This window comes from Thermobia domestica, chromosome 11 (assembly GCF_964235325.1).
Source record: "Thermobia domestica chromosome 11, izTheDome1.hap1.1, whole genome shotgun sequence".
NCBI classification, from domain to species: domain Eukaryota; kingdom Metazoa; phylum Arthropoda; class Insecta; order Zygentoma; family Lepismatidae; genus Thermobia; species Thermobia domestica.
The window spans coordinates 56,375,852-56,401,913 of record NC_137464.1 but is presented as its reverse complement, the minus strand read 5'-3'; the positions used below and the strand labels follow the sequence as shown (position 1 = coordinate 56,401,913).

The following is a 26,062-nucleotide window of genomic DNA, read 5'->3' as shown; positions in this document are numbered from 1 at the left end:
AAAAACTGATAAATTTGTCACAGAAAAAGATTGTTATAATGGGTGGACAAAGAAATTATATCTGCAAGCTGTGGTGACTCAGTGATAGAGCGTTCACCCAGTGTTGCCAGACCAGTCAGTTGGAAAAACAGGAGATTCGAAGATAAAAAAACAGGAGAAAGTAGTAGGACATACAGTGATGGCATTTACATGTAAATCTGGGGGGGGGGGGAAATAAAATTTGCCATTATTAAGGGGGCAGTAGTCAAAACAAGCAGTCCAGAATTCATTTCCGATGAACTACGTTGAGCAAATGAACGGGAAAAGTCCCGACTTATAGTAATATTATTTGATACACACGTGTGTGAAGTAAAACATAGTGAAAGAGCAAAGTGCAGTGGGAAAATGTCTTTTCATGCACGTAGCGATAACGTAGCTATATAGTACACTCACACGTGATCGTGGCGTAAGACGATTTCTTGCTGACGATCGTGGAGAAGTGATCTAAGCCATTCTTTCAACCCAAGTCCCAATCTAAACAACACTTACTTGTAAATCTTACAGAAAGTCATAAAAACGCTAAATATAATGCATATAGAAGATGACGTACAGTTGTAGTCTTTGGATTCATATTATATACAGTAAAACTCTATAACTATATGCTCTACAGTGCTTTGTGTTTTATAACAGAGAAATTTCATCTTTTTATGTGAGGAAACATTGAAAATCCAATATTAATAATAATAAATTTCTTCAACTTCTCGAAGTAAGGAAAAAGCAGGAGATTGTTCACTTTTCATTTTCTTTCGCAGTAGATCAGTAGAACGTAGAAAAAGCAGGAGATCTCCTACAAAATCAGTAGATCTGGCAACACTGCGTTTACCTTCAGCGCGTAGCGTCTCTGGCAGTGTGACCACCGTTAGTACTTTCGTATTAGATCTAGCACATTTTATAATATTTCAGTTGAGTTGAGTTGATTTTGAGTTTAACGTTCCGTTCAGCAGCGAGGTTATATGAGACGTGGACCTACTGATTAACGTGGAATCCGAACCACATGAGCTCCCACCGGGAATCGAACCCGGGTCTCCCACGCCAAAGACGTGTACGCTAACCGCTTAGCCACGAAGGAGCTCTATAATATTTCAGTGTTCTAATACGTTCACCAACAAATCTAGTACTTTTGTTCTCCTCTTCTTTTCTCATAAGTATATTTCGGAGAGAAAAAGGAATATCATGAAAATTTGGCAATGTACGAAAATTTCATTGTTTCTAGTAACTTTTTTCTCAGTTTTTTTTAACAGTGGTATTTATAAAACCGGAAGTGGGACATAGGTGCCGTCCGGTCACCTCCTCCAACGAGAAGGAATTCTGGCAGTGGTCAGTTGTTCCTCGCTTGATAATTCAAAGGGCTCGGGAAACAGGATGATAGACCTAGTGCTTTTTTTTATGAATCGCGGCATATGCTTAGGGTGGGGAAGCAGGGATTCTGCCAGGACTTTTAGTTTGAGGGCGTAAAGTCAAAATTGGGAGGGTTTAAGTGGTTTGCACAGTTTGTATCAATTAAAATTTGGAGGTTCTTTCAAGAATGTGGGGGGAGGGCATTCCCCCACCCACAGGGGAAGGGAAGCTGCCGGAAACCTAATAAGATATTAATATCGTAAAATGTCATAAATAAGAGTAAAACTGAAGCAGATAAAATTGGGTCTAGGTCAAAACCCCCACAGCCAAAACCCCCACACTCAAGAAATGTCAAAACGCCCACACGATCGGTCAAAACTCCCACACAAATAAAGAAAACTCCCACACATAGCAACGGTCACAATCTCTACATAAATGGACAAAACCCCCACACAAATGGACAAAACCCCCACACAATCGGACAAATCCCCCACACTCTGAAAATACCGTGATTCCACGTCTTTGTTGCGGCTCTTTACGACGCCCACTTTAGTGTTTCTGTCATTACAAAACAGTGCAAGAAGAATAGTTGCAACATCGGTTTAAGTGGAATAAAACATTTTATTAAAAAGTACAAGGGCAAGACATACAACCAGGATCATTTCAGAGTGTGGGAGATTTGACCGATTGTGTGGGAGTTTTGTCCATTTGTGTGGGGGTTTTGTCCATTTATGTGGGGATTGTGACCGTTGCTATGTGTGGCTGTTTTGTCCATTTGTGTGGGAGTTATGACCGTTGGAGGTTATGACCGATTACCAGTGTGAGGGTTTTGGCTGTGGGGGTTATGACCGTTCGTGTATTTGGGAGATTTGTCCATTTGTGTGGGGGTTATGACCGATCGTGTGGGCGTTTTGACATCTCTTGAGTGTGGGGGTTTTGGCTGTGGGGGTTATGACCGTTCGTGTTTTTGGGAGATTTGTCCATTTGTGTGGGGGTTATGACCGTTTGTGTGGGCGTTTTGACATTTCTGGAGTGTGGGTGTTTTGGCTGTGGGGGTTTTGACCGGTTCCCATAAAATTTTAGTACTTTTCCCCATATCTAGTACTTTTTTCTGCATAGTACTAGTACGAAATATTGTTGCTGGGTGGTCACACTGGTCCCTGGTTTGATCCCATCGCCCGGAAAGTATTCTTCATGCTAGACAAATACCGTGTATGTGTTTTTCTCGTGGTTCTTCCGTTCTTTCCTGCTTTCGCCATTATACTATTATCATCGATTTGATCATTACCATCTTCTTTAGTCTCTGAGCAAAATAGTGCTACGTTAATGTAATGAAACATGGAACCTTTACATAGGATGCTGAAGGCTTATATGTTTGTCTGCAAAAAAAAAAAAGTTTACCTCCGATGTTTGCCTGCTATTCTTTCGACAATGAGATCTCGAAAACTACAAATGCTAGAAACGTGTCGTTTTCACTGGTCGATTAGAAATGTTGTGTAGATTGTCCAGTTCTAATTGAATATTTAAAAAACCATGGCCATTATTTCTTTATTATATTTTGAGGAGTACACTGGAAATGTTTAAATTTAAAAACCTATCCTACAAGTTATACATTCCAACACCACATATTTGTATACAATGGTTATGTATCTCCAAGGCGTTTGTTTCATGACCAAATGATAATGAAAAACAAAGGATAACCATTTCTCCATTCTAGGATTAATATTTGTTATTTTGAGTGTTTTGTCCAATGAACACCATGTATCACTGACATTATACACAATTAATTACGTGTGTAATGTATTTGCTTATTACTTACTGCACGCAGGAAGAAAGAAAACACTGATCATACATGAATTAGAAACTCCGACCGGAAGTAGGCTCAAATCTTGCAAACGATGCAAGATATTGAACAAATAATCGTAAAAAAAATCTCCCCTTTATGGTATCCCTTGCCAGCTTTTAACAATACGTCTTTCACTTGTGTCTATAAAAGGACATGAATGTTGTGAGGAATGACAAGGAGATTCATGCTCATATGTGAACGCTGCGCTGTATAGAGAGTCCAGGTTCAGCTAGTATACATAGGTATATATAATCTAGGTAACTCCTACGTGTTGTGATTGGAAAGTTTTAAGACAGTTGGCAACACTGCTCAGGAATAATCGCCCGTTACCATGGAAGCAGTGGCTTGGTGTGTCCTTGAGACATGTTGAAACATGCACCGAGATATCTTTATTCATTACGGCCTAGCAACCAGTTGAGTGCGGGCGTGTGTGTGTGTCTGTCTTGGCGGATTTTCAAGTGCGCAAAATGGATGAAAAATTTGAACAAAAAGTTTGTGTGAAATTTTGTTTTAAAACAGGGAAATCTGCTTCGGAGACCATCGAACTCTTAAAAACAGCTTTTGGAGATAAATGTCAGAGCCGGACAAACGTGTTTATCTGGTTTCACAGATTCAAAGATGGCCGCGAGTCAGTAGAGGATGACCCCCCAGACTGGCCGGCATTTAACATCAAAAACTAACGAAAACATTGCCAAAGTTGGCGATTTAGTGCGCTCGAACCGTAGACTTACAATTAGGGAGATGGCTGAAGACCTGAATTTAAGCTCGTATGCGGTTCAGTCAATTTTAACTGATGATTTGAACATGCGTCGAGTGTCCGCGAAATTCATTCTAAAACTATTGTCACACGAGCAGAAACAACACAGACTTGAAGTGCCCCAAGAACTGTTTAATCGAGCCGAAATGGACTCAGATTTCTTGAATAGGGTAATGATAGAAGACGAATCATGGGTTCATGGGTATGACCCAGAAACAAAAGCCCAATCAGGGTGTCTACTGGAATACCAGAAAGTAAATTCATGACTTTTTCATGACTTTTCATGACCTTTTTGTTCAAATTTTCATGACCATGGCGATAAAAATTTACCATTAGTAATAATAAACCCCTACCATCAGTGGTGCATCGGAACTATGCGAGTTGCTAGTCTTAAATATCACTTATTGTGAATCTTAAAGAAAGAATCTAAAATTCTGCCGCCTTGTGCTCGAGCACAGAATAGCACTTACCTAAATACGGGCCTGCTCTTACCAGTGAAACACTCTATACTGTATTTGAAGTTTTAATTCTGAGTATAATTATCCATCTAGCAGAAATTTGTCTGAAATTAAGCACTCAGAGAACTGCCCAAAGACAAAACAAATTATAAAAGAAATTCGTTTAAAAAAATAGATCATCAAATTTAAAATCTGCAAACTCAAACGAAAAATATTATTTGCATAAGTCTAAAGGCCCAAAAATACACAATTTACATTTCTTGGAAGTAAAGAAATAGCAGATCAGAAAGTTGGACAGTAAAAAGTTGTTACTATATTACAGTGACTAGAAGATGAAATGGGGAGCAGCTAGGAAGACAGTAAAGTACCAGTTAGCCAGCACTAACTGGTGGGGGAAATTCTCACAATTACTGACCTGATACAACTGTTTCAGTACATGCAGTATGAGGTATAAAAGTATGAAGTAAAAAATATACTTTGAGATTTCAGATTTTCATGACCAGTTGAGTAAATAAAGGACTTTTTCATGGCTTTCATGACCACTAAGCAAAATATATGACTTTTTCATGACTTTCATGACTTTCATGACCAGTAGACACCCTGCCAATCTTCTCAGTGGAAGAACCCAGACTCATCAAGACCAAAGAAAGCGAGAAGATGTCGGTCGAATCTGAAGACAATGTTGGTGGTTATTTTCGATTCTAAGGGTATCATGCATCATGAGTTTGCCCCTAGGGGGCAGACAGTCAACGAGGAATACTACAAAAGTATCCTTGAGCGTCAGCGCGGTGGAAAATGCACGGCGGAAAAGGCCTGACCTCTTGAAAGAAAAGAATTGGATTCTCCACCACGACAATGCACTAGCGCATTGTGCGTTCTCGACCCAGGATTTTTAAAGCCAAATTCAACATTTCTGTGCTTCTGCAACCCCCGCATTCCCAAGATTTGGCCCCGGCCGACTTCTACCTCTACTCCTAAATTAAAATTGTCATTGAAAGGAAATAGATTTGACTCAATTGAGGATATTCAAGCAAATACGGAGAGAGTGCTTCACACCATCACTGAAAATAATTTTCAGGAATGCTTCCAGAAGTGGAAACACCGTTGGAATCGGTGTGTTCATTCAGCAGGGGACTACTTTAAAGGAGATCCATCACAATAGCCTTAAGTACTGCCATTTTTAAATTACAAGCCCAGTCTTAATACTTTCCAATCACACCTCGTACATCTTTTGCTCCAGGGGTGGATCAAGGACGGACTTCTGGGGGGGCGGTGGGCTGTAATACTGCTACTTAGAGCTACTTTTAAGAGCTCCAAACTCTGGGATTGATTTTATTTATATATATAAAATAAGGAAGTTTCTTCTTCTGGGGGGAAATCGCCCCGATCGTTCCCTGGATCCGCCACTGTTTCAACCCGTAGTGACGGATTGCCGGAATTCCTGCTTTGAATGGGGAAATGAAGGCCGAAATTCAACCTATTTATTTGAAATCATGCCAAAGATACCTTTTCTCATTTATATTACCGTTTTTATTATAAGCTACGAGGATCAATATTGAACCCAAAAATGGTAGTAGGCTATATTCCCAATATTTTTGGTTTCATTAAAAGTATTAGTCCGAAAATTGAAGTTATACTCTCTTATCAAGAAACCGTTCCTAAATACCTAACAACGTTTACGATGTTTTGAAAGGGAAACTTGTCTTTATTTATTTATTTATTTATTTATTTTTTACCATTTCCGCTTTCAGTCGAGGCATTATAGCTGAGAATGAACTTACTGTGTGTTTATGACTAAATTCATATTATGACACCATTTAGCAGTGATGCCAACCTGAAACAATATGCAATCCCATGTCGAAAGGCAAAAAATCCCATTTTACGTGCGAATTTCCCACATTATACTAATTAAAGGTATGCTGTAATATTAAAAATTAAATTTCTTTGTGTTAGTCACTTTTTACAATATCTAAATGAATAAGCCGTAAATTTCGATCTTCTCGAAAAATCCCATATATGCTGCTTATTATCCCTTTCCGAGAAAATAAGGTCAAAATCTTCCACGATATGAGATTTTTTTTTCCCACAGGTTGACATCACTGCCATTTAGAGTGTAAATTGAATCTATTTATGAAACGCTGTCTCTTTCACCACTTTTGCTCTCACATTTTGGCAACAAACGGACGAATATAAGTGCTCTACAACTCTTTCAATACTTATGCATAGCATAATTTAAAAGTCTAAAATGGAGGAAAATATTGACAGTTTCAAGCTACAATAGTATAAGTCACACTTTCTTTCTTTTCCAAAAATTAATGCAAAAGGTAGCTTACAGTAGAAGATTCGGGAGCAAACCAACAGTCTCCTTCGTCACTGCAAGTTCTGCTACCATCTGTTGACAGTTGAATGCTGCATGCTGCTTTACCAGTGTTGAATTCTGACTTTTGTACAAGGCGGGGGGTAATAAAAATTTAAGGGTTACGTTAAAAAAAAACACTTCAGGATTTGGTCCAGCCATTTTAACTCAAAATTTTCTAAAGAATTTTTAGTCCTACCAGGCGAATGTCTGAACCCATAAAAAGTACAAAACACAGAAATCTTTCTTTAAAAACCCTCACATGACACCTCCATGTGAAAGACACTCTTTTTCGACCTTCTGCCTTCCTCTCTTCCTCCTAACAGTGCAAGAACCAGGGGCGGATCCAGGACCGACTTCTGGGGGGGGGGGCGTTGGGTTGTCATAATGCTACTTTTAAGGGTTCCAAACTCTGGTATGGATTTTATTTATATATAAAAAACAATAAAGTTTCTTCTTCTTGGGGGGGCGAACGCTCCGATGCCCCCCTGGATCCGCCCCTGGCAAGAACGCTTCTAAAATAGCACGTCTCGAAACCTATGCAATATATATGTGAAGAATGAATCAGGAGGGTGAAGGCTACTTTGAACCTTGTTCGGGGCTATTTTATTTTGTTTGCCAAGTCCTTAATATAGTGCTTCAGCTCCCACCCTTGTTTATAGCCGGTCGGTTGCAATAACCAACATATTGCCATATTTCTCTAGATAACGTAAAGCATTTGTGTGCGTCTATATCTAATATCCAAGTATTCATTTAACTTCGACTTTATTAATTAGAACAATTAGGTTGAGTAAAAGAAGAAACCAATTTTCTTTTTTAAAAAATCCTTGCTTTTAAGACTATTTTTAATTCCGATAAAAAATAAACAAAAAAGTAAATATTTCAATGGATGTTTATAGATATTCTAGGGAGACTCAGTGCCCTTTTCAACATGCCTGAAATCAACACTGACAAATTGATTTATTTAGATTTGGTTTTTGTGTTAAAGTTTCTCTTTCTGAAAAAGTGTCTTACACTACTGGAACATTAACTCGTACACATTAAAATGAAAAGTGTTTAGCCTAGCTAAAGAACTGTATGCTCCTACTAATTTTTAATGTTTCGCATCATTTTGAAACCAAAAAGTGCACAGCGTTGACCAGAAAAAAAAAGTAACATAATGGTTATAGACTCACACGTCCAACTAGAAGTAACCAGGGAAGGCAGATGCTATAGAGAACATTGATGGACCATATGTAAGGTTCTTTCCATTCTCAACCACTCCCTTCCCCGAAGCATATCCTAGTTAACACAATGCAAGGAGGCCGAAGCTATTCTATCCAACACCATTTCTCGTTCGCTTTTGCAACATTTAGACTTCTAATCAATTCCATGTAATATGTGGTTATTCTGTACTAAATGCGTTTGTTTATCTGTCTGCAGATAGCAGAACAGTAAAATACATAAAATAAACTCTATTTTGATACAGATTTAAAGTCTCAAGAATATATTGATCGGAAAAGCTCACTCTCGTCACGCCTGTCTCGTCTCATTCTGTCTCGTCTCAATTAATAGAAAAGCTTAATATTTCTTTAGCAGACATTTCCAACTGAATCTTCTGTTACGTCACAGTTTTCTTCTCGTCTGCTCAGCTTGAGAGGAAGAGCTGACAGGTAACCTAACGTTGATGAAAGCGGTGTTAACAGTCATACAGGAACTTCGAAAATGCAGTCAATGATTTCGCAGGCATATTTCTCTCGTCGATCCATTAGGCCCTACTCGCGTTCACTGACAAGATTTGCTCTCTCTTGTTATTCCCTTCCTTCTTTTCCTCATTGTACTTAGGGCTGTACGATATTCCGATATATCAACCAATAGCTGAATATTCTAATAGATCGAAATATTATTATCTAGATTGATTGATGGCAATTTTCAAGTATCAAAATGTTGATATCTAGATCAATCGATTGATAATTTGAAAATCAATATCTCGATGAATCGATCAATTTTTCAAACATCAAAATATTGATATTTCGATAACTCAATATATCGATCAAGTTGCGATATATCGAGCAAATTTCGATATTTCATCAATATCGATTTTCGATATCCAAATCCGGATATCACACAGCCGTAATTATATTTCTCTGCTTTTTCACAGAATAACACCACGCTCATGCGTCATACATTGGTGAGTTGGAAATGATTAATCTATAATGTTCAATATTGAAATGGGAAGTGATAGACTTGTACCACTTTGGCTTCGACACCTAGGGCATTAAAACTGAAGAGAGAACCAATTTTTGAGACATTGTAACCACGTGAAAAACCGTTTCTGTCCCTTACCGTTTTCGCTCTCATTTCTAGCGACAAACCATTTTACAAAACCTCCCACGTGCACAGCATAGTTTTAGAGTATATATAAAGAAGCAAAAATGATTCAAATTTTATTTTGGTTGGAAACTTCTGATTTGTCCCTGAACGAAAGGGGTTGGGATTGAGATTTTAAAAAAAAAAAATCCTTATTATCAGAGCAAATTTATGTATAATTCTATAGTTGCAACTTGTTTTCAAATTTAACCTTTTAGGAACAGTTATTAACCAGTTGAAAAAGTCAAACTAAATTTTTATTATGTTGCAATACATAGGATGACTTGTTTGACAAACGAAAATGAGGCTTATAAACCACAGCCATACTCCCCGTTGGGTTTCCCCATTAGATAAGATGAAACAGAATTTGAGTGATGAGATACGAGATAAGATAAATCTCTTCCCTTAGAAACCGATACTCTTTTCGAGACGAGACAGCTCTTTTCATGAGACATTTCCGAGACATGTCAATATAAATTCTTGTCTTTTAGTCCCGTCCTCTTCAAAAGAATGATTGGTTGTGTGTTTATATGACACGCCAAATTCTGAAGAGTTTCCCTTCCGGGAAGGGTATCGGTCTTTTTGCAGAGGCGCAAAGAAATTGATGTCCTAAGCCTATAATTGGGGACTGAATGACTTATTAAACCCTAATGAGGTTTATAAATCACAACCATCCTCTCCATAATACGCTATGTTTATATGCCATACCCACTCTGAACGAAACGACCTCCTGTATGCTTATATGTTAGGTCCACCTACTTCTATAATGAGCTAAACATTATAGCAATTTCAAAATCAATTTTCAAGATAATTCGAATAATATTTTGCACACTACGAAATTTATATTTTTGAACTAGGTTATTATATACATATGTTTAGGTATAGTTGTAGATTGAGCCTCAACTCACTCATTAAAACTAAATTCTACCGGTATATCAATACAACTAAGTTAAATGTGTTTCAAACTACATAGATATCTCCTCTCGCTATTTATCGTAACCTCTTGTGATTTCTGTCATGTGGTTAGATACATCTGTCAATTGATAAAACAAAATTTATCGTCTTGTTTCAAACTGACCGTTTATGTACGAGATCTACAATAAAATGCTAATTCTAATAATGTGTGTTTTGCATTCTTACTGGAGATCGAATTTCAAGGATACAAAGTGTGAGAAAAATCTCATTACATAGCTTGGAAGGTGATTCTAATCACAAAATTAAGACTGAATTGACATCTAAGCTGGAAATTTGAAACCTTTCGTATTTTTAATGAAAAATTAGAAAATTTACTTTTTAACATGTAACTTTTGATAAGTAGCGAATCCAGAATTCTACAAGAAGGAAGTCATATAGTTGAAATAGGCTTCGTCCTCCGCTCGTCGTGGGGCTTCCCATTTTGAAGATATTCTTTAAAATTCTGATGCGAGACACAAATATTACAAATATTAAAGTAGCAACGAATTTGCAATTCCATAATCATATAACCAGAACACTCAGTGTATGCCTTACAAACAGAATAGTTTAACTTTACGCTCTCATAAGTAAACGCCACGTTTGGATGAATTGAGTTGCTGCCCGAGACATAATGTATGATTGAATAGTACTAAGTGTGGTAAATATAGCAGGGAAGTTTTAGGTGCAAAGCTCAAAGGGTTTAGGAGCTACAGCTAATAGAAAGTGACATGGAGGTACATGTTATAGTCTATTTCAGTACGTGATCTTATGATCACTGATAACATTCTAGATGCCAACAGGCACGTCCGGACCCCCCTTTGAAACCAAAAATGAAAAAATTAAGAAAGGATGAAACAAAAGAAACGAAGAAAAGAAAAATCAGCGTTCACAATAAGAAGCTGCAGCAAGCTTTTGGTTATTCTTTCTTATGAGGAGATTTGTATTACTTGCAACACATGGTGGCGAATGAGCGGAATATCATGGAAAAGTTAGGAAATTTGAAAGTTTCTAGAAAAGTTACGGAATTCTTAAAATTGCTGCTACTAGTCAGGGAAATTTTAAGCTTTCGGAAGCATAGTGCCGTTCGGTAACAGTATGGACATTTTTTTTATCATAATTTTTCGTCAACGCTTCTCTGTAGTATGAAATATGTTACTTCAGAAACAGTTTTCTACTGTTCCTTTAACTGTCATTTGAAACAGACAGTAGTTGACGGAATAATGGAAACAAAAAAGTTATGAAGAAAGAAAGTTCTGTTAACATTTTATTCAACATAGAAAGGAACGCAGACATTGTAAAATATTGTACAAGACTTGTGCATGAACTTTTTTAAAATAGTGGATATGTGCTTTTTAGAATAGTTTAGGTCATTATGAAAGAAAAATTGTTATATTTGAATGAACTAAGGAAGGAACGTAAATATTGTGAAATATTCTTCAATATTTTTTTTTATTATTTTACTCCAGATTCCTTCATAGTTTGTTCTTAAAATGCTTGGTAACATATCCTCATTATATTGTCCTAACAAACCAATATAAACCAATATATGTTGCCAGTAAAATAGTTTAGATTAATCGAGCTCACTGCTACTATCAGAAATGAGTTACCAGCTCTACAACGGATGCTGGGAGTGTTCCCTGTTTTGATTCAAACACGGGTTCTCACGTTTCACCAGGTTGACAGCAACTTTACGAACATTATAAGTGTTAATGTTTTCAATGGCACTGCGAATATTCGTTTCCAGGTCTTGAATAGTTCGAGAATTGTTCTTCTATACCTCTTGCTTTAAATAGCCCCATAGAAATGAATAGCAGTGTTGCCGGGTGCATGTAAGTAAAAATTTTAGCATGATAATTTCAAAGTTTGTTTTTCATTAATTTCAGGAATTGTATAATATAGACAGATCCTTAACACACCTTTTGATGCACTGAAATATCAGCAACGTTGTCAATTCAGGGTGTTAATTTATGAAAACTACGATTTCCCTAGTTCCCCTTTACAGAGGTCTCATCCGATTAGTTATCGGTGGAAATGAAAAATTCTTTTTCTGCTCCATAGTTTCCAAGCTACTCCAACTAAACAAACTGAAAATTAACGACAGAACATCCATATGTATGAGTTATGAGTCAATTTACATGTTTTGCAAAAAAAATTAATTTACACCTTCGGTTACATCTGGCAACACTGTGTGGTTTCTACTGTACTTTAATTATTGCTTTCTAGTTTAAAGATGTATGCATGAACAAAGATTCATTTTGGTATAATCATTATTTGTGTATCCCTTCAGGTTCAAAGGTTCTACTATCCCAAACTCCGGGTTGTATTGTATATTGGACACCCTGTATAAGGCTGGACACTTGAATGAGGAGTCTGAAAGTTGAATCGTTCCTTACGATTATTGCTTTGACGGATTTGTGAACGACAAATTTTTCAAGAGTGACTTGATTGCGTTTGTCAAGTGTGCTCACTGTGAGCAGAGTATATGTGCGAGGCATGCACTTTTTTTGAACTGCATATTAATTATAGTAATTGGTAACTTTTCTAACAAAACCACTTCGGACTTGCAAAACAAATACATTTCTCTTATGTTTCATTACTTAAATATGGTGAAAATACTAGCGTAATCTATTTTAGAGGAAATAATAGGTAAAAGACTTCTCTTACATTTTGGACTATGTATTATGAATATAACATGTACTTCCATATGACGTTCTAGTGGCTGTATCTCCTAAATACTTTGAGCTTTGTACCTAAATCTTCCCTGACATATTGAGCACACTCAGTACTACTCTATCACATATGTCTCGGGCAGCAACTCGATTCACCCAAATGTGGTGTTTACTTGTCAGTACAAATAATTCAAGTAAATCAAGAATTGGAAAACAATTTATATTCCCAACTTTGCTAAACCAATTTCTTCAATTTGAAATCGACCCAAAGTCGATTCTCTAAAAATAATTGTGTTACATATCCACTAACACATGTACTTATAAATTATGTAATTTGAAACAGCTACAAAAAATAAATAATAGTGAAAAGTTAACTACCTTAATTTCTCATACCTTTATAATATTTATTTTATTAACTTGTAAAAGAATACACGATGATATTTTTATAAAGCATTGAAATTCAAGTATTCGATCATTTTAAAAGCAAAAAGTAATTTATTCGACCATTCATTTTGAGCATCAATGCGTATAGCTTCTGTTTAACGTAGAATATGAATTACACTGGTTCTGTCGAGAATCAAACCTTGATATTTCATGCCTGAGATGTGTTTGCTAACAATATATCCATGACATGAGTATATTCAAAATACAGGTCTACGTGAAGTTTCACAAGTTTAGCGTGGGTTGCATTTACTTAATCATCCATGACTGTTCTCCTTTCAACTTATACTTACTCTAAATGACTTGATAATTGACTCAAACCCATGATAATTCTGACCGCCAGGCAAACTAAAACAACATACATTCATGTTTATGTACGATATATTTCTAGGTAAAAGTTGAAATTTTATTTTTTGACATTTTGTTTTCCTTTCTATATTGGTATTTTGAAATTATTTGAATTAGAAGTGTAGGACATTTGCATGTAGTTTCATATCCATGCTTTCACATTAACATTTCAGACTTAAATTAGTGTAAAATGTAGTTCCAGAAAAGTTACGAAATATATTTAAGCTGTTACTAATTTACGAACTTGTAAACTGTATTAACCCTGGAAAGCTAACGTGTTAAAAAAGTTACGTTAAAGCTAACGTATCGTAAAATTTACGACTGGTTACAAAAACTTAACTACATACATATCCTTTTACAAACTGGGATTTTAATAATTACAGTTGGTAAGAATACATATTAGTGAACATTTTTGCAGCCAGTTTGGTTGTTCAAACTCTTTCCGCGCAGTACACACTGCATTTCCCACGGTGTTCTCAACAGATAGGCCCGTTGCAGCGGCAGCAATACATTGACGTCATTCTCCTCTTGGCTGATGGGCAAATCCCACAAATTGTGCGAGGCAGGATTTTGGACTGGACAACATTCTTCTATGGCACAGGTATTTTCAGGATATCAGTAATGGGTTGCCGGAGTTTTCGTGGCAAATTTGAGTATTGAACCCATTCTTGGAGCCATCGCTCAATAAGACTGCTGTGAGTTTTCATGGCGAATTTTCTTGTAGAAAGAGGCTTTTGACCCATTTTCACAACGTTTTGAACATAAATGACGTATGCATTAACCAGGGTTATGTTTATCATCCCAAAGAAGACACACAAGGGCCATCGTTTGGTCTTACGTATGCACGACATCTGATCACACATTTGGTCTAATGCATCAACGTCTTCTTTCGTTGCATTATAAGTCTCGATAAGGTCACTGCCATCAATACGCGTTCGATTCATTTTTTAACTTTCCTTGAATAAATACTATAAAATAAAACCAGTACTTTCACTAAAATGTATCAGTAAGTTCACTCTAGAAGTAGAGAATAATAGTAAACAATGTACAAAAATCCAAGCGTTATTCCTAACGTATCGTAAATCTTACGAGCGGCTAACGAGTTCATATAGAAATACAGCCGGAAACTGAGCAAAGTAAATACTGTCCAATAATGCAGGCTTAGTAGAGAACGGAACTCAGAGGACGAGTCCATTTTCGCCGGGCGAAGGGAGCGAACATCAAAATAATACAACTCGCTCGTAAAATTTACGACACGTTAGCTTTCTCGGGTTAAGGAAATGTTTTTATTAATTTCGTCATAATAATCTGTATATGAGCACTACAAGGCAAACAAGCTTCGAAATCGAAATTCTACTGCTGAGTTTTCTCACTCTTGGAATAACATAAGTTAGTACTTGTATTTTGCATGCATGAAGCAGAAGAAATCCGACCTACAATCCTTCTGTGAGCGCGAGTAGACAGCAAAGAACTTAGGATCATCGATTTTATTCCCTTCCGCCCACCGCAAGGAGATAAAAATGGGAGGTTTCCCAATCGTATGATTGCATTGTACGTAAAGTCAGGGATTTAGAAGATTGTTCTACAACAGCTGGTGGATACTAGAAAGAGCTAAGCCAGAACGCGTCAACATGGAGTACGTGACTAAAGGTATGTTGCCAAACTTTCGTCGATATCATCCAGAGCTCTAGACTGCATATAAAATGATAAAACTTGTGTTAGGTTGTTCCCCATTCGTATACGAAAAAAAAATGTCCATTTAAAAAGAAATATTTTTCTCCGTATTAATTCGGAAGGCACATTATCTATATGTTGCTACATTACTGAGGCTCCCTGCTCTCGATTTAGAAGAAAAAGACTGTTTAATGTTTTTAGTATGGTGATAAACCACAATTCTTTAAAACTCAGCTCTCGCAAATTATAACTTCTTTAGCACATTATTATTTTTTTAAAATGTAATACTGATGCTTAAACACTGTATTACATATACAAGGTGGTTCAAAAGTGCGAATATATTGTTGTAGATGTAGATAACTCGGGGTTTGAGGTGAAATATATGATATTGCTCTTACAGAAAGGGTCGTATGAAGATCATGACGTCCATCTTGGAGCCCATCGTCTTAAATATAACTGAGATTGTTCAAATAGTATCGTGAACATGTGATACGTCATTTGAGGCCGGAAACTCACCAAAAACACGAGTATGATATTGGTTTTTATCTGTTTCCTTGAAAGAATGATGTGTAAAACAGGGCTGTGGATAGGCCTCAACTCAATCATCCTACGAATACACAGCATATATTCTAAATACCTTTATTTGAGCACTATTCATTCTGGACACTGTTCATTTTACCATATTCCTTGAACAAAAGAAGAATATTGAAATTAAAGTGTTGCACACACGCACACACACACACACACACACACACACAGAGAGAGAGAGAGAGAGAGAGAAAGAGAAAGAGAGAGATGGAGCAACTAAACGTTCAGATTTGAAATATTGTAACATATATTAAATATATTAACAAAAGAACATAAAAAGAAAAAATGGAGTATGGGCTTTTCTAGTAATATAGACGGGAGAAAAAAATAAAATGGGCTACGTTTCTTTTAGGTTTCGTGTATTGAAAAACTAATGGCATGTACAGGAACGAAAAAAAAGTAGATAAAAAAAGAGGACATAGAGGGTGGGGAATGTAACCAAACTTCCTCTCCCCATTTTAACTTAGTGTGGAAATGTGCGTGTGTGTGTGTGTGCGAATGTAAGTATTGGGTAGTTCTCCGTCGACGAGATGCGATTAGTCGTCGTTGTCCGCGAAAGTCGATAGAGCTTATCCGGTTCTTTGTTCGCGTGTCAAGCGACCTAGTCGCCTGTTAAATGGGACTCAGGGGCGGTCACAGAAGGGAAGGCGACCAGGGATGTTGCTTCTGTTCGCTTGTTGTAGCATTCTAATGGGGAACATTGGAGACGTTGAGTTGACTTCTAGAGCACTTTCGATCCTGCCCCCTCCCCTGGCCTCTCAACCTCTCAAACACAAGGTTTTCTCCTATTTTTACAGTTACACTTTTCCTTCGGAGACGCAGCAAAAAAGAGCAAGTTATATTGGGCATAAAAATGTATAGTCGCGTTGAAACAAACTTGCACAGTTCCTTTTTAGAAACTCACTACATTATCCCAAATATAAGGCACACTGTAATATTGAAAATATATCAGATCAAATTTTGAGATACACATCTTTTAGTCGAGTATAAAAATATACGTGGTAATTTACCAAGAAATCCTGTGTTTGACGATTGTTGTTTACGGTAAACATAAGAATTCAACTAGCACACAATCATTCCACATGCTGGCACAAATACACAACATACACAAGACTAACACTGCAGATTTTTGGGAAGCATCCAGTTAGGCGTTGCTACAATGTGAATGGTTTCTTATCAGTAACGTCATTTTAGAGTGTTCTTGGGGACAGGACAAGACGGGAAGAAGGGCAATTGCCCCTATCCTCCTTAAATTACACTCCTCATTCTTATCACTTTCTGTATTCTATACGTTTGATGTACACTTTATATTTTCGCTAATATAGTTTCTTTTTGAATAGGGCACAGTGCACACTACATTCGTATGAGCTTTATAGGCGGAAATGTATTGTACTTAACTAGGCTTTCCACAGCACATTAAAAACATTGACTTACTCTGTATTCTTTTCTAATGTATGTATATTAATTTTTTCTTTAATATTGAACATGAAACATTGCAAGTATAGAGAACATAGAGTCTTCTTCTTACATCGTGGATATATAACATTAGGAGGACCTAGCCAGAGTGATAAAATCGAGAGGTCTGAGGGACGAGGTTAATTATCGTAAGACAAATCTCATTTGAGGTTCAAGTTCATTTGACTTAGGAGCATTAATATTTTTTTAACTGTTTACGACAGTCCTCAATATAGAGCCTGGTATTGATTCAAAAAATGTAAAAAAGAGGTGACAAGATTAAGTAAAAATTCATATTTTAAAGTACCGGTAGTAGAGCAGTACTTGTCGTGCGAGGAGTCACTGATTCGGCAAAGTCGTATCAGAGAGGTTTTCCAAAGGTTCTCTCTCGTCCTTCCGGATTCTCCTGACAAATTCTTTCATGATTGCATGCTTTCATTCATCATCTCTTTCGTTTACTCTAAGGGGCATAAACATGGTTCATTAAAGATTTTACTTCACTTTTTTTTTTTTGAATACCTAGTGCCACACGAATCTAACATTGAACACAAACATCTGAAGTGTTTCCTTATGTTACTTAACTTACACGCAATATGAGAACGAAACCATTTCTTGATTTGAATTTATTTTAAAACAGAACTTACTGGAATATTTTGAAGTATAAGGTGTCAGCGAATACACTGATTCAAAATATTGTTTCTTGTTCATTTTCAGTTCCTTATGCTACTAAAGGGCACTGAGGTGAACTACAAGATGGCGCGTTACCGACAACAATACAGCTAGTATATGTTAGGACTTCATTCAACAGAAAGTGTCGTGTGGGCACAGCGTGGTTCCAAGAGCTAATTTAGTATGAACCCATCTACAAATTTTGAAATATTACAGCCTTTCTGTTGAAGGAGAATGCATTAATGGTCATCAAAAGGAGAAACAATCCGAACGACCAGGATCAAATCAAGTTGTTGATCACGTCAGAGAAACTTTTTCCGGAGCCTGAGAAAGTCAACGCGCCGAGTTAACCGAAAGTTACAGATCTCAAGAAGCACTGTTAATAAGATCTTACAATCACTTGCAGTTCCACCCTTACTATATAAGCTGCATCGAACACAGAAGTTTAAGTCGGACGAGAATGTAAAAATATCAAATTCTGCACTGAACTTCACGATCAATGACCACCAAGACAACCTATTGTCGATCATTTTTAGTCATAAATCATCATTCTACATAGATGGGAAATTGAATATTCGCCAGCGCAGATATGGAGAGCAGCAACATTGGAAGTTGGATTTGACTCTCTAAAATTAACATGTTTTAAACCACATCAGAAGGGAAAGCTTATGGTCTGTTTAATTTCGGAGATGACAGGGTGATTAGCCAAAGTTACTTACATATATTATGTAAATGGTTGATGTGATAACTAGTTGATAAAGTATATGTATTTTTTCAACACGATCGAGCACTACCCCACTGGTATTGCGATGTCCGTAAATCAATGACAGCCTTCCGAACAGAAGGACTATTTTCGCTGGACGAAATGACAAGGTATTCCTCAAGTGGCCCCTGCGATAACCATACATTAATTTGTGACTTTCTTTTCCTTTTGATGAATGTCAAAGACCGAATGTACGTGCCTCCGCTATCACAAACTATGGCTAATACGCAATTGCATCGCTGAAGCTGGCGCTGGATTTGCTTCCGAGAGTGTGGTCCGAGCTCAATCATCGCATCGATGATTGCTAGTTAATACACAGGGTGTACATCGATTGTCTGCAATGAACTGATACCACATAGCTTGATGAGTTGATATAATTGTAATAGAATATTCTAAGAAACATTGATTATATAGTTGCTTCCAATGAAGAAGATTTTTTGAGGGCACGCTATATAATTGTCTTACGTAAGGTATATAACAGCAAACTGAGTAAACACCATTTGTGACTGTCGTAGAAATGTATAGTTTATTTGCATATAAGATAAATCGAGTAAAGTATAACAGAACTCATTAGAACATCGACTGTAACGGATTGTAACAGAAATGGTCTATTACACAACAGCTGACCCCAGAATATAAACTAACATTTCGTGCTTCATTTGTTTTTTGTTTTTTTCAAAAAAGAAATATCACAGAAACAGATACAAGGAATTTTATTAGTGTAACACACAGTGTTGCCAGACCAGTCAGTTGGAAAAGCAGGAGATTCGAAGATAAAAACAGGAGAAAACAGTAGACATATACAGTGGTGGCATTTGAATGTAAATCCGGGGAGGAGGCAATAAAATTTGCCATTATTAAGGGGGCAGTAGTCAAAACAAGCAGTCCAGAATTCATTTCCGATGAACTATGTTGAACAAATGAAAGGGAAAAGTCCCGATTTACATTATTATTTGATGCACACGTATGTGAAGTAAAACGTAGTGAAAGAGCAAAGTGGAGTGGGAAAATGTTTTTCATGCACGTAGCGATAACGTAGCTATATGGTATAGTCACACGTGATCGTGGTTTAAGACGATTTCTTGCTGAAGATCGTGGAGAAATGATCTAAGCCATTCTTCCAACCCAAGTCCCAATCTAAACAACACTTGCTTGTAAAACGCTAACCATAATGCATATAGAAGATGACGTACAGTTGTATTCTTTGGATTCATATTATACAGGGTGTCCGAGAAGTCCTTCCCTGAATACAGAAATTGATAACTCAGGCTAGAAATAGGATAGAAATATGAAACTGGTGTTGAATTGTTTACAAACTATAAAAGTTTTTGTCTGTGTTAGGTTTGTTCTGTTTTACCAAGTCTCAATTTTGTTTGTTTTAGGTTTGTAGTACGGTCGTTGCATCGATCCCTCCAGTGATGTTGGCTAATGTGTGGATGGAAATTGAATATCGCCTAGATGTGCTACGTGCTACCAAGGGTGCTCATGTGGAAGTGTACTGATGTGACCAAAACTTTTATAGTTTGTAAACAGTTCAACACCAGTTTCATATTTCTATCTTATTTCTAGCCTGAGTTATCAATTTCTGTAATCAGGGAAGGACTTCTCGGACACCCTGTATACGTAAAGCTCTATAGCTATATGCTCTACAGAGCTTTGTGTATTATAACAGAAAAAATCATCTTTTTATGTGAGGAAAAATTGAAAATTCAATATTAATAATAATATATTTCTTCAACTTCTCGAAGTAAGGAAAAAGCAGGAGATTGTTCACTTTTCATTTTCTTTCGCAGTAGATCAGTACAACGTAGAAAAAGCAGATCTCTTGCAAAATCAGTAGATCTGGCAACACTGGTAACACACTGATTTGTTTTACTTTTCAAGTATCATATAAACAATCATAGAATTCAAACACATAGAAAGAAAGTAAGTTTAAATTTAATTAAAAAATGGCATCCGCATTACCTGGATTCACGGCCTCGCCAATCACTACTAAAAGCATCAGCTCCAGTGAAAGTGATACAAGCGTAATGGGCATCTGAAAAGAAAGTACACTGTTTAGTTTATTATTGTTTAAGGTGTACTTAATGTTTCAAACATTATATTTTAGTTAATATACTGAACATTGCTTAACTTTAGGTACATTTGTCACTACATTTATGATGAAACGACATGGACTAATTAGTAATGGAGACATCTAGTAATTTTTTGATTCTGCAATATTTAGGAATAATTTACAGACAACAGTGGAAAATGTTTCCTATTTACAATTTCCAGATACAGATTAACGCCAGTTTGCACTACAATATTGTTAGTTTATTAAAATAAAGTCCAAAAATGAGAGAGATACTATTCAATAGAGCCCATTTAGACGAATGAAATGACTGGGACGCATATAAATCTTCACATACAGTTTTCGGGAAACTGAAGATTTTTTTTCTACTATCCCACTTTATTTGGACATAAGTTAGTAAAATCTAGGAAAAAATATGAATTGATATGGCAATAGGATTGTATGAGTAATCAAAATACATCCGAATCATTGATGATTCCTGAACATTTTATCCGGAGGGAATTTCTTTGTACTGGGGACGGAAAGAAGTACCGGTAGACTTATTATGAAATACTGGAAATCCACTTTGAGCACGATGTGATATATATGATCACGGAGAATTTTATGACTTCTGGGAGGAAGTTTTACTCCGGCCCACCCTCTGAACTCATCACTGATCGGGATCTTACCTCTCATATGTATAATAAGGTAGAAATACGAAATGCAACTTGTGCACTTTATCACGTTGTATTTCATTAAAAAAAGTACAATAAAGTGAAGTGCTATCTGAAGGCAGTGTACAAAGTGATGATATAAGTGTCCCAAAGCTGTACTATACACAAGGCATGTGGTTTTATGCTATACGAAATACTTTTTCACTACCCTCGTTTAGGCTTATGTGTAGGCTACACGCTGTCGCTAACGCGCCTGTATCATACTGACCTACTTCCGTGCTACCGCGCGGGTCTCTTTGCTGTGATTTTGCCTGACTCCTCTAGATAACATTCGTGCTTTTTAGTGGTCACTTAGCGGTAATTGGTTAGTGCTTTTAAATTGAAAAGAAATTAAATGAAATCTTTCATTTTCACGTCCCACGGATGTGCCAGCCAGGATAAAGGATACTATAATGATGAGAAATGAATGCAATTTTAGAATAAATGAAGTGGGAGCAAACGTGATAACCCCGAGAAAATCCACGCACACAGTTTTTATCCACCACATAGTCCACTTGGCACAAGCTGGAATCGAACCAGGGAGCCCACGGATCAGTGGTGAACGTTCTACCACTGAGCTACCTTGGCCTCTGCTTTCAAGTTATTTCGTGTTTTATGCACTAGTTTTTATGTAGTAGACCTATATCCACAAGCTGTATTTGCATTCAGCCCTCCTAAAGTCAATCTGCACGCATTAATCAAGTTTTACCTTTAAAAAAACTTGTAAGGTAGTACGAGTGCATTTCCCGCTAACGGAAGTTCATATTTTATGAATATTAGAATGCTCCCATAAACTAATAGCACGATTTCTTGAAACAAGTTTTTACACGTTAAAGCTGATGCTGTAGGTCAACCACAACGCCTATTACATTGATACTTGATACCCTAATCAAGCTTTTCATTATCGTATTAGCAATATGACAGTACACAGTGGGATATGTACAGAGTCGTTTTCAGCGCTGTATTAAGAGCTTGCCTAATGCTTCCGTATTTAGAAACACGTAGGTGAAGCTAACAAACTATTTTTATCGAAAAAAGGCAATTCACGAATCAAAAGGTTGTCCAAACACATTACAACTATAAGAGAGAATAATCGTGGTTTTCCTTTTTCGATATAAATCATTGTTAGCTCACTAACGTGTTTCTAAATACGCAAGTTAGCATCATGCGTTAGTTAAACTCTTCATATAACTCTGAAAATGACTCTGCATAAGATCTAGTATATCTAGTAGTGACTAGAGCACGGTTTTCCCCCCACCAAATTATAGAATTTGGTAGTGAGAGGATTGCTGAAGCAACGTTTCTAAGTTAGTACCGGTACATGATTTTGGAGTGCTAAACTCAAAATTTATAATTCCAACTTCTTTACCAAATCAAGAAATTGTAACCATATCAGCACCAAAGTTTATCTTCCATTCGTTATCCGAACGCATCGGTTTGATTTCAGTTTTTTGTCGTTCTCTACCAGTATTAACAGTGATTTGTTTCTTACTTATGCCGTTATCCACAGGCGCAAATCCTGGGGGATAAGGGGACATGTCTCCTCCAATCTTGAAACTGGGGGGACTGTTCCCTCAATAATCCGATTTGAAGTGTGTTTTTAGGGAGAAATGTGATGATTTGTGTGTGACTGCCACAAAGAAAGTGAGATGAAATTGATGCCCCCTCCCCCAGAATAAGCCTGAAATCTGCCCGCCTCCCAATATTGAAGACAATATTGCTTCCCCGATCCTTCGCAGCATTGTTTTTCAACTTCATAAATATTTTGAACATCACTAAAAAAAATGGGAGGCAATGGTCCCAATCTAGGAGGCACAGTGGCCCAATCACCCTAAAATGCGGTCAAAATTATTTTTACTATATACATTTCGTGTTCTGGTAAAATATATTCTAATTCCTTACTTATATGATAAAGTTCTTCTCGGGCTGATTATCATATACACCGCCAGGAAAGCTTCAAATCTTACTCCTTACTTATAGTACGAAATAAAAACCATAATGAGGTACTAATAAGTGCATAAAATCTTATTAGAAGGACAGACAGACATACTTATTTAACTTAATCACTGTTATCGCTGTCAGTTTCAGGGGTAGAGAGTTCGTTTTGTGGCAGCGTTGCTGGATTTAGAAGACCAATCACCTCTTGAGGAAAACTTCAGCTTTTGGATTCATCTGGAGTTGCAACCTTAGTGACGAAATCACGGGTCTGATGTTTGTAATAGGCACTGCATGATGTCAATATATGTTGCCTCTCTTGTATTCTTTAAAATGTTTATTCCTGGCATCTTGTGTTTCTTGTGCCATTTGTCCTATGGGGAGCACTGCTGCAGAAACAATGGCTGCAACGTGAACTAGAACTTTGTGGACAGAGGCAGGCATATAATACTAAGAATATAAGGAAACGAAGAGTTCGGAGGATTCATTACAGTGATTATTAAACGCATCAGCTTTGATGGGAAAGCCACTTGTAAATGTGCCCAATATAACACCGAACCTATCAATAAGTTCATGAGCTATTCAGTAATTTCAACTGAAACTTATCATTTCTCAAAAAAAAAAAAAAAAAAAAAAAAAAAAAAAAAGTCGTGGCGGTAGTACCGTCATTGAAGAACCACTTCCTCCAGATTTTGGTTGGTCTACAATGATACCTAGATCTCTTTTGAAGTTTTCCTGGATTGCTAGTTTTCATCCGTTAACTATTTTTTAATTGTGTTTCCTCTTACTTGCCACTGTTGACCTGCAGTCTATATGAAACATGAAGTAAACATTAAAAAATCCTTATCCAAATATGAAGAGTGGAAATTCCAAATCTGAATGTGGATGTATCTATGTCTTTTCCTGTCAGAATATCCAATTGGTTCATTTTGCTCCGCAAATATAGCAACGCTTGGTGGATGTTTAACTTATGGCACATACTTTTCCATCTACCATCGTTAATGAAAGGTGATGTTCTATGTGTATTATTTTGCCCTTAATTGCATATTCAGTTTTGTTAAGATTCTTAATTTGCTGTTCGAAGTTGGGAGCTTGTTTTCTCACGAGGTCCTGGGACTCTTTTCGAAACTGAAATTTAATAGGTCGACAAAAAGAGTGTGGAAGATGGTTTATGATTTTGTCATATTACCGTTTGCTCAAATTAGTCGTTCGTGAAATATAGTTGTAGTGGAACTAATGACGTCAAAAATATGTCATTATCTGAAAAATCATCTTGTTCTGCCGTTTGTGCGTACTGTGACTGGCCACTACTCCCATCAAATCCTCATTTGGACAAAAGTATCAGTGACCCCTAGATAATTTTTTGGGGTTTTTGTAGAATGGATCTTGCACTTGTAGCAGTCGATATGTGGTATGATCTAGTAAATCTTGAATATTAAATTTTGTGTTTTCTTCTGATGGTTATATTTTCTGGATAACACCGGTTTTTAGCAATCAGAATTTTTTTTATGCTGTATGGTAGATACATGTCAGCATTTACATTTTTCTCCCCTTACCTGCCTCGAGGAATAGAGCTAATGCGTTATCTTTCGAGTAGCTCCCAATAGGTTGGCTTTTCGAAACAGACTGCTAAGCTCTCCTAATTTTATTGCTAACGTAGACGATATTTGCATTTCGTCAATTAGTTTTGCAAAGTCTATGTTGTCACTTCCTCTTTTCTTCATAGCCGCTACAAATGTTAAAGATTCTGAACTCTTGAAAATTCGAGAGTACACAGTTTTCCTTCTCTTCGGTCTAGCACAGCTCTCACTGAAGTCCGCTTGCAGTCGTCCTCTCTTAGAAGTAGAAGAAGATGGAATTTGAACATTAATTTTGGAAGTAAAGTGTTGGTCGAACCCATTAAATCTTGCTGAAAGTATGAAATGTTGCTACTCCTGACTAAATCCTGGAAGAAATGAGAGAACTAGAGTCAATGCTAGAAAAATCTCATTCTGAGCAAATCTTGCAATGGGCAGCAGATGTAGGAATCTCAATTTAAATTTTTCAAACAATGTTATTTTTTAAACAATATTATTGTATTTTGTTTCAAATTTCGTATATTAATAATTATTATTTTAAATCCTCCAAGTTTTCGTTTACGTCATTCATTTGTCATGTTGTTATTTAACTCGCTTATATGTAGGTGTAGTGATAGACCTCTACTAATGATCAACTTTGTCACTCATCGAAATACAAACAAGTAGGAAAATTCTTCTAAATTATGTGAATTTACATTATTTTATTATTGTCGTATTCTAAATATTCAATTTCATTATTCATAAATATTTTCAAAATTATCCACTCAAAAAATTCGATGATTATTAAAAATAGGCGGATTATATTCAAAGTCTCATATATTCTTACATGTTTTAATATAACTTTGCCATGGAAACAGGAGTGTGAATCCCTGATTTGCTGATCGTCTCCAGTTGAGACAAGGACATCAAAGGTAATTTTTAAATGAAGGTAATTGTATGGAATTTCTGTTCCCGTATATATGTTGCCATTTTTCTGCTGTTAGCAGAAGAAGTGACGCACATTCCTGCCAAGCGATTTGCAGTTAATCTGACCATCGAAATTCAGCAATACAGGCACGTTGCGCACGTACAGCAGTCACT

The 26,062-nt window shown here is 36.6% G+C and overlaps 1 protein-coding gene across 1 annotated transcript in view; it reads right to left on the bottom strand.

Annotated features, from left to right (window-relative positions):
- LOC145664075 (suppressor of lurcher protein 1-like) overlaps nucleotides 1–26,062 on the bottom strand; it is a 938,444-nt gene that overhangs the window by 539,250 nt on the left and 373,132 nt on the right. The window contains exon 3 of the mRNA XM_081730414.1: nucleotides 20,670–20,742. Within this exon, the coding sequence (XP_081586540.1) occupies nucleotides 20,670–20,742 (73 nt within the window). The remainder of the gene's footprint in view (nucleotides 1–20,669; nucleotides 20,743–26,062) is intronic.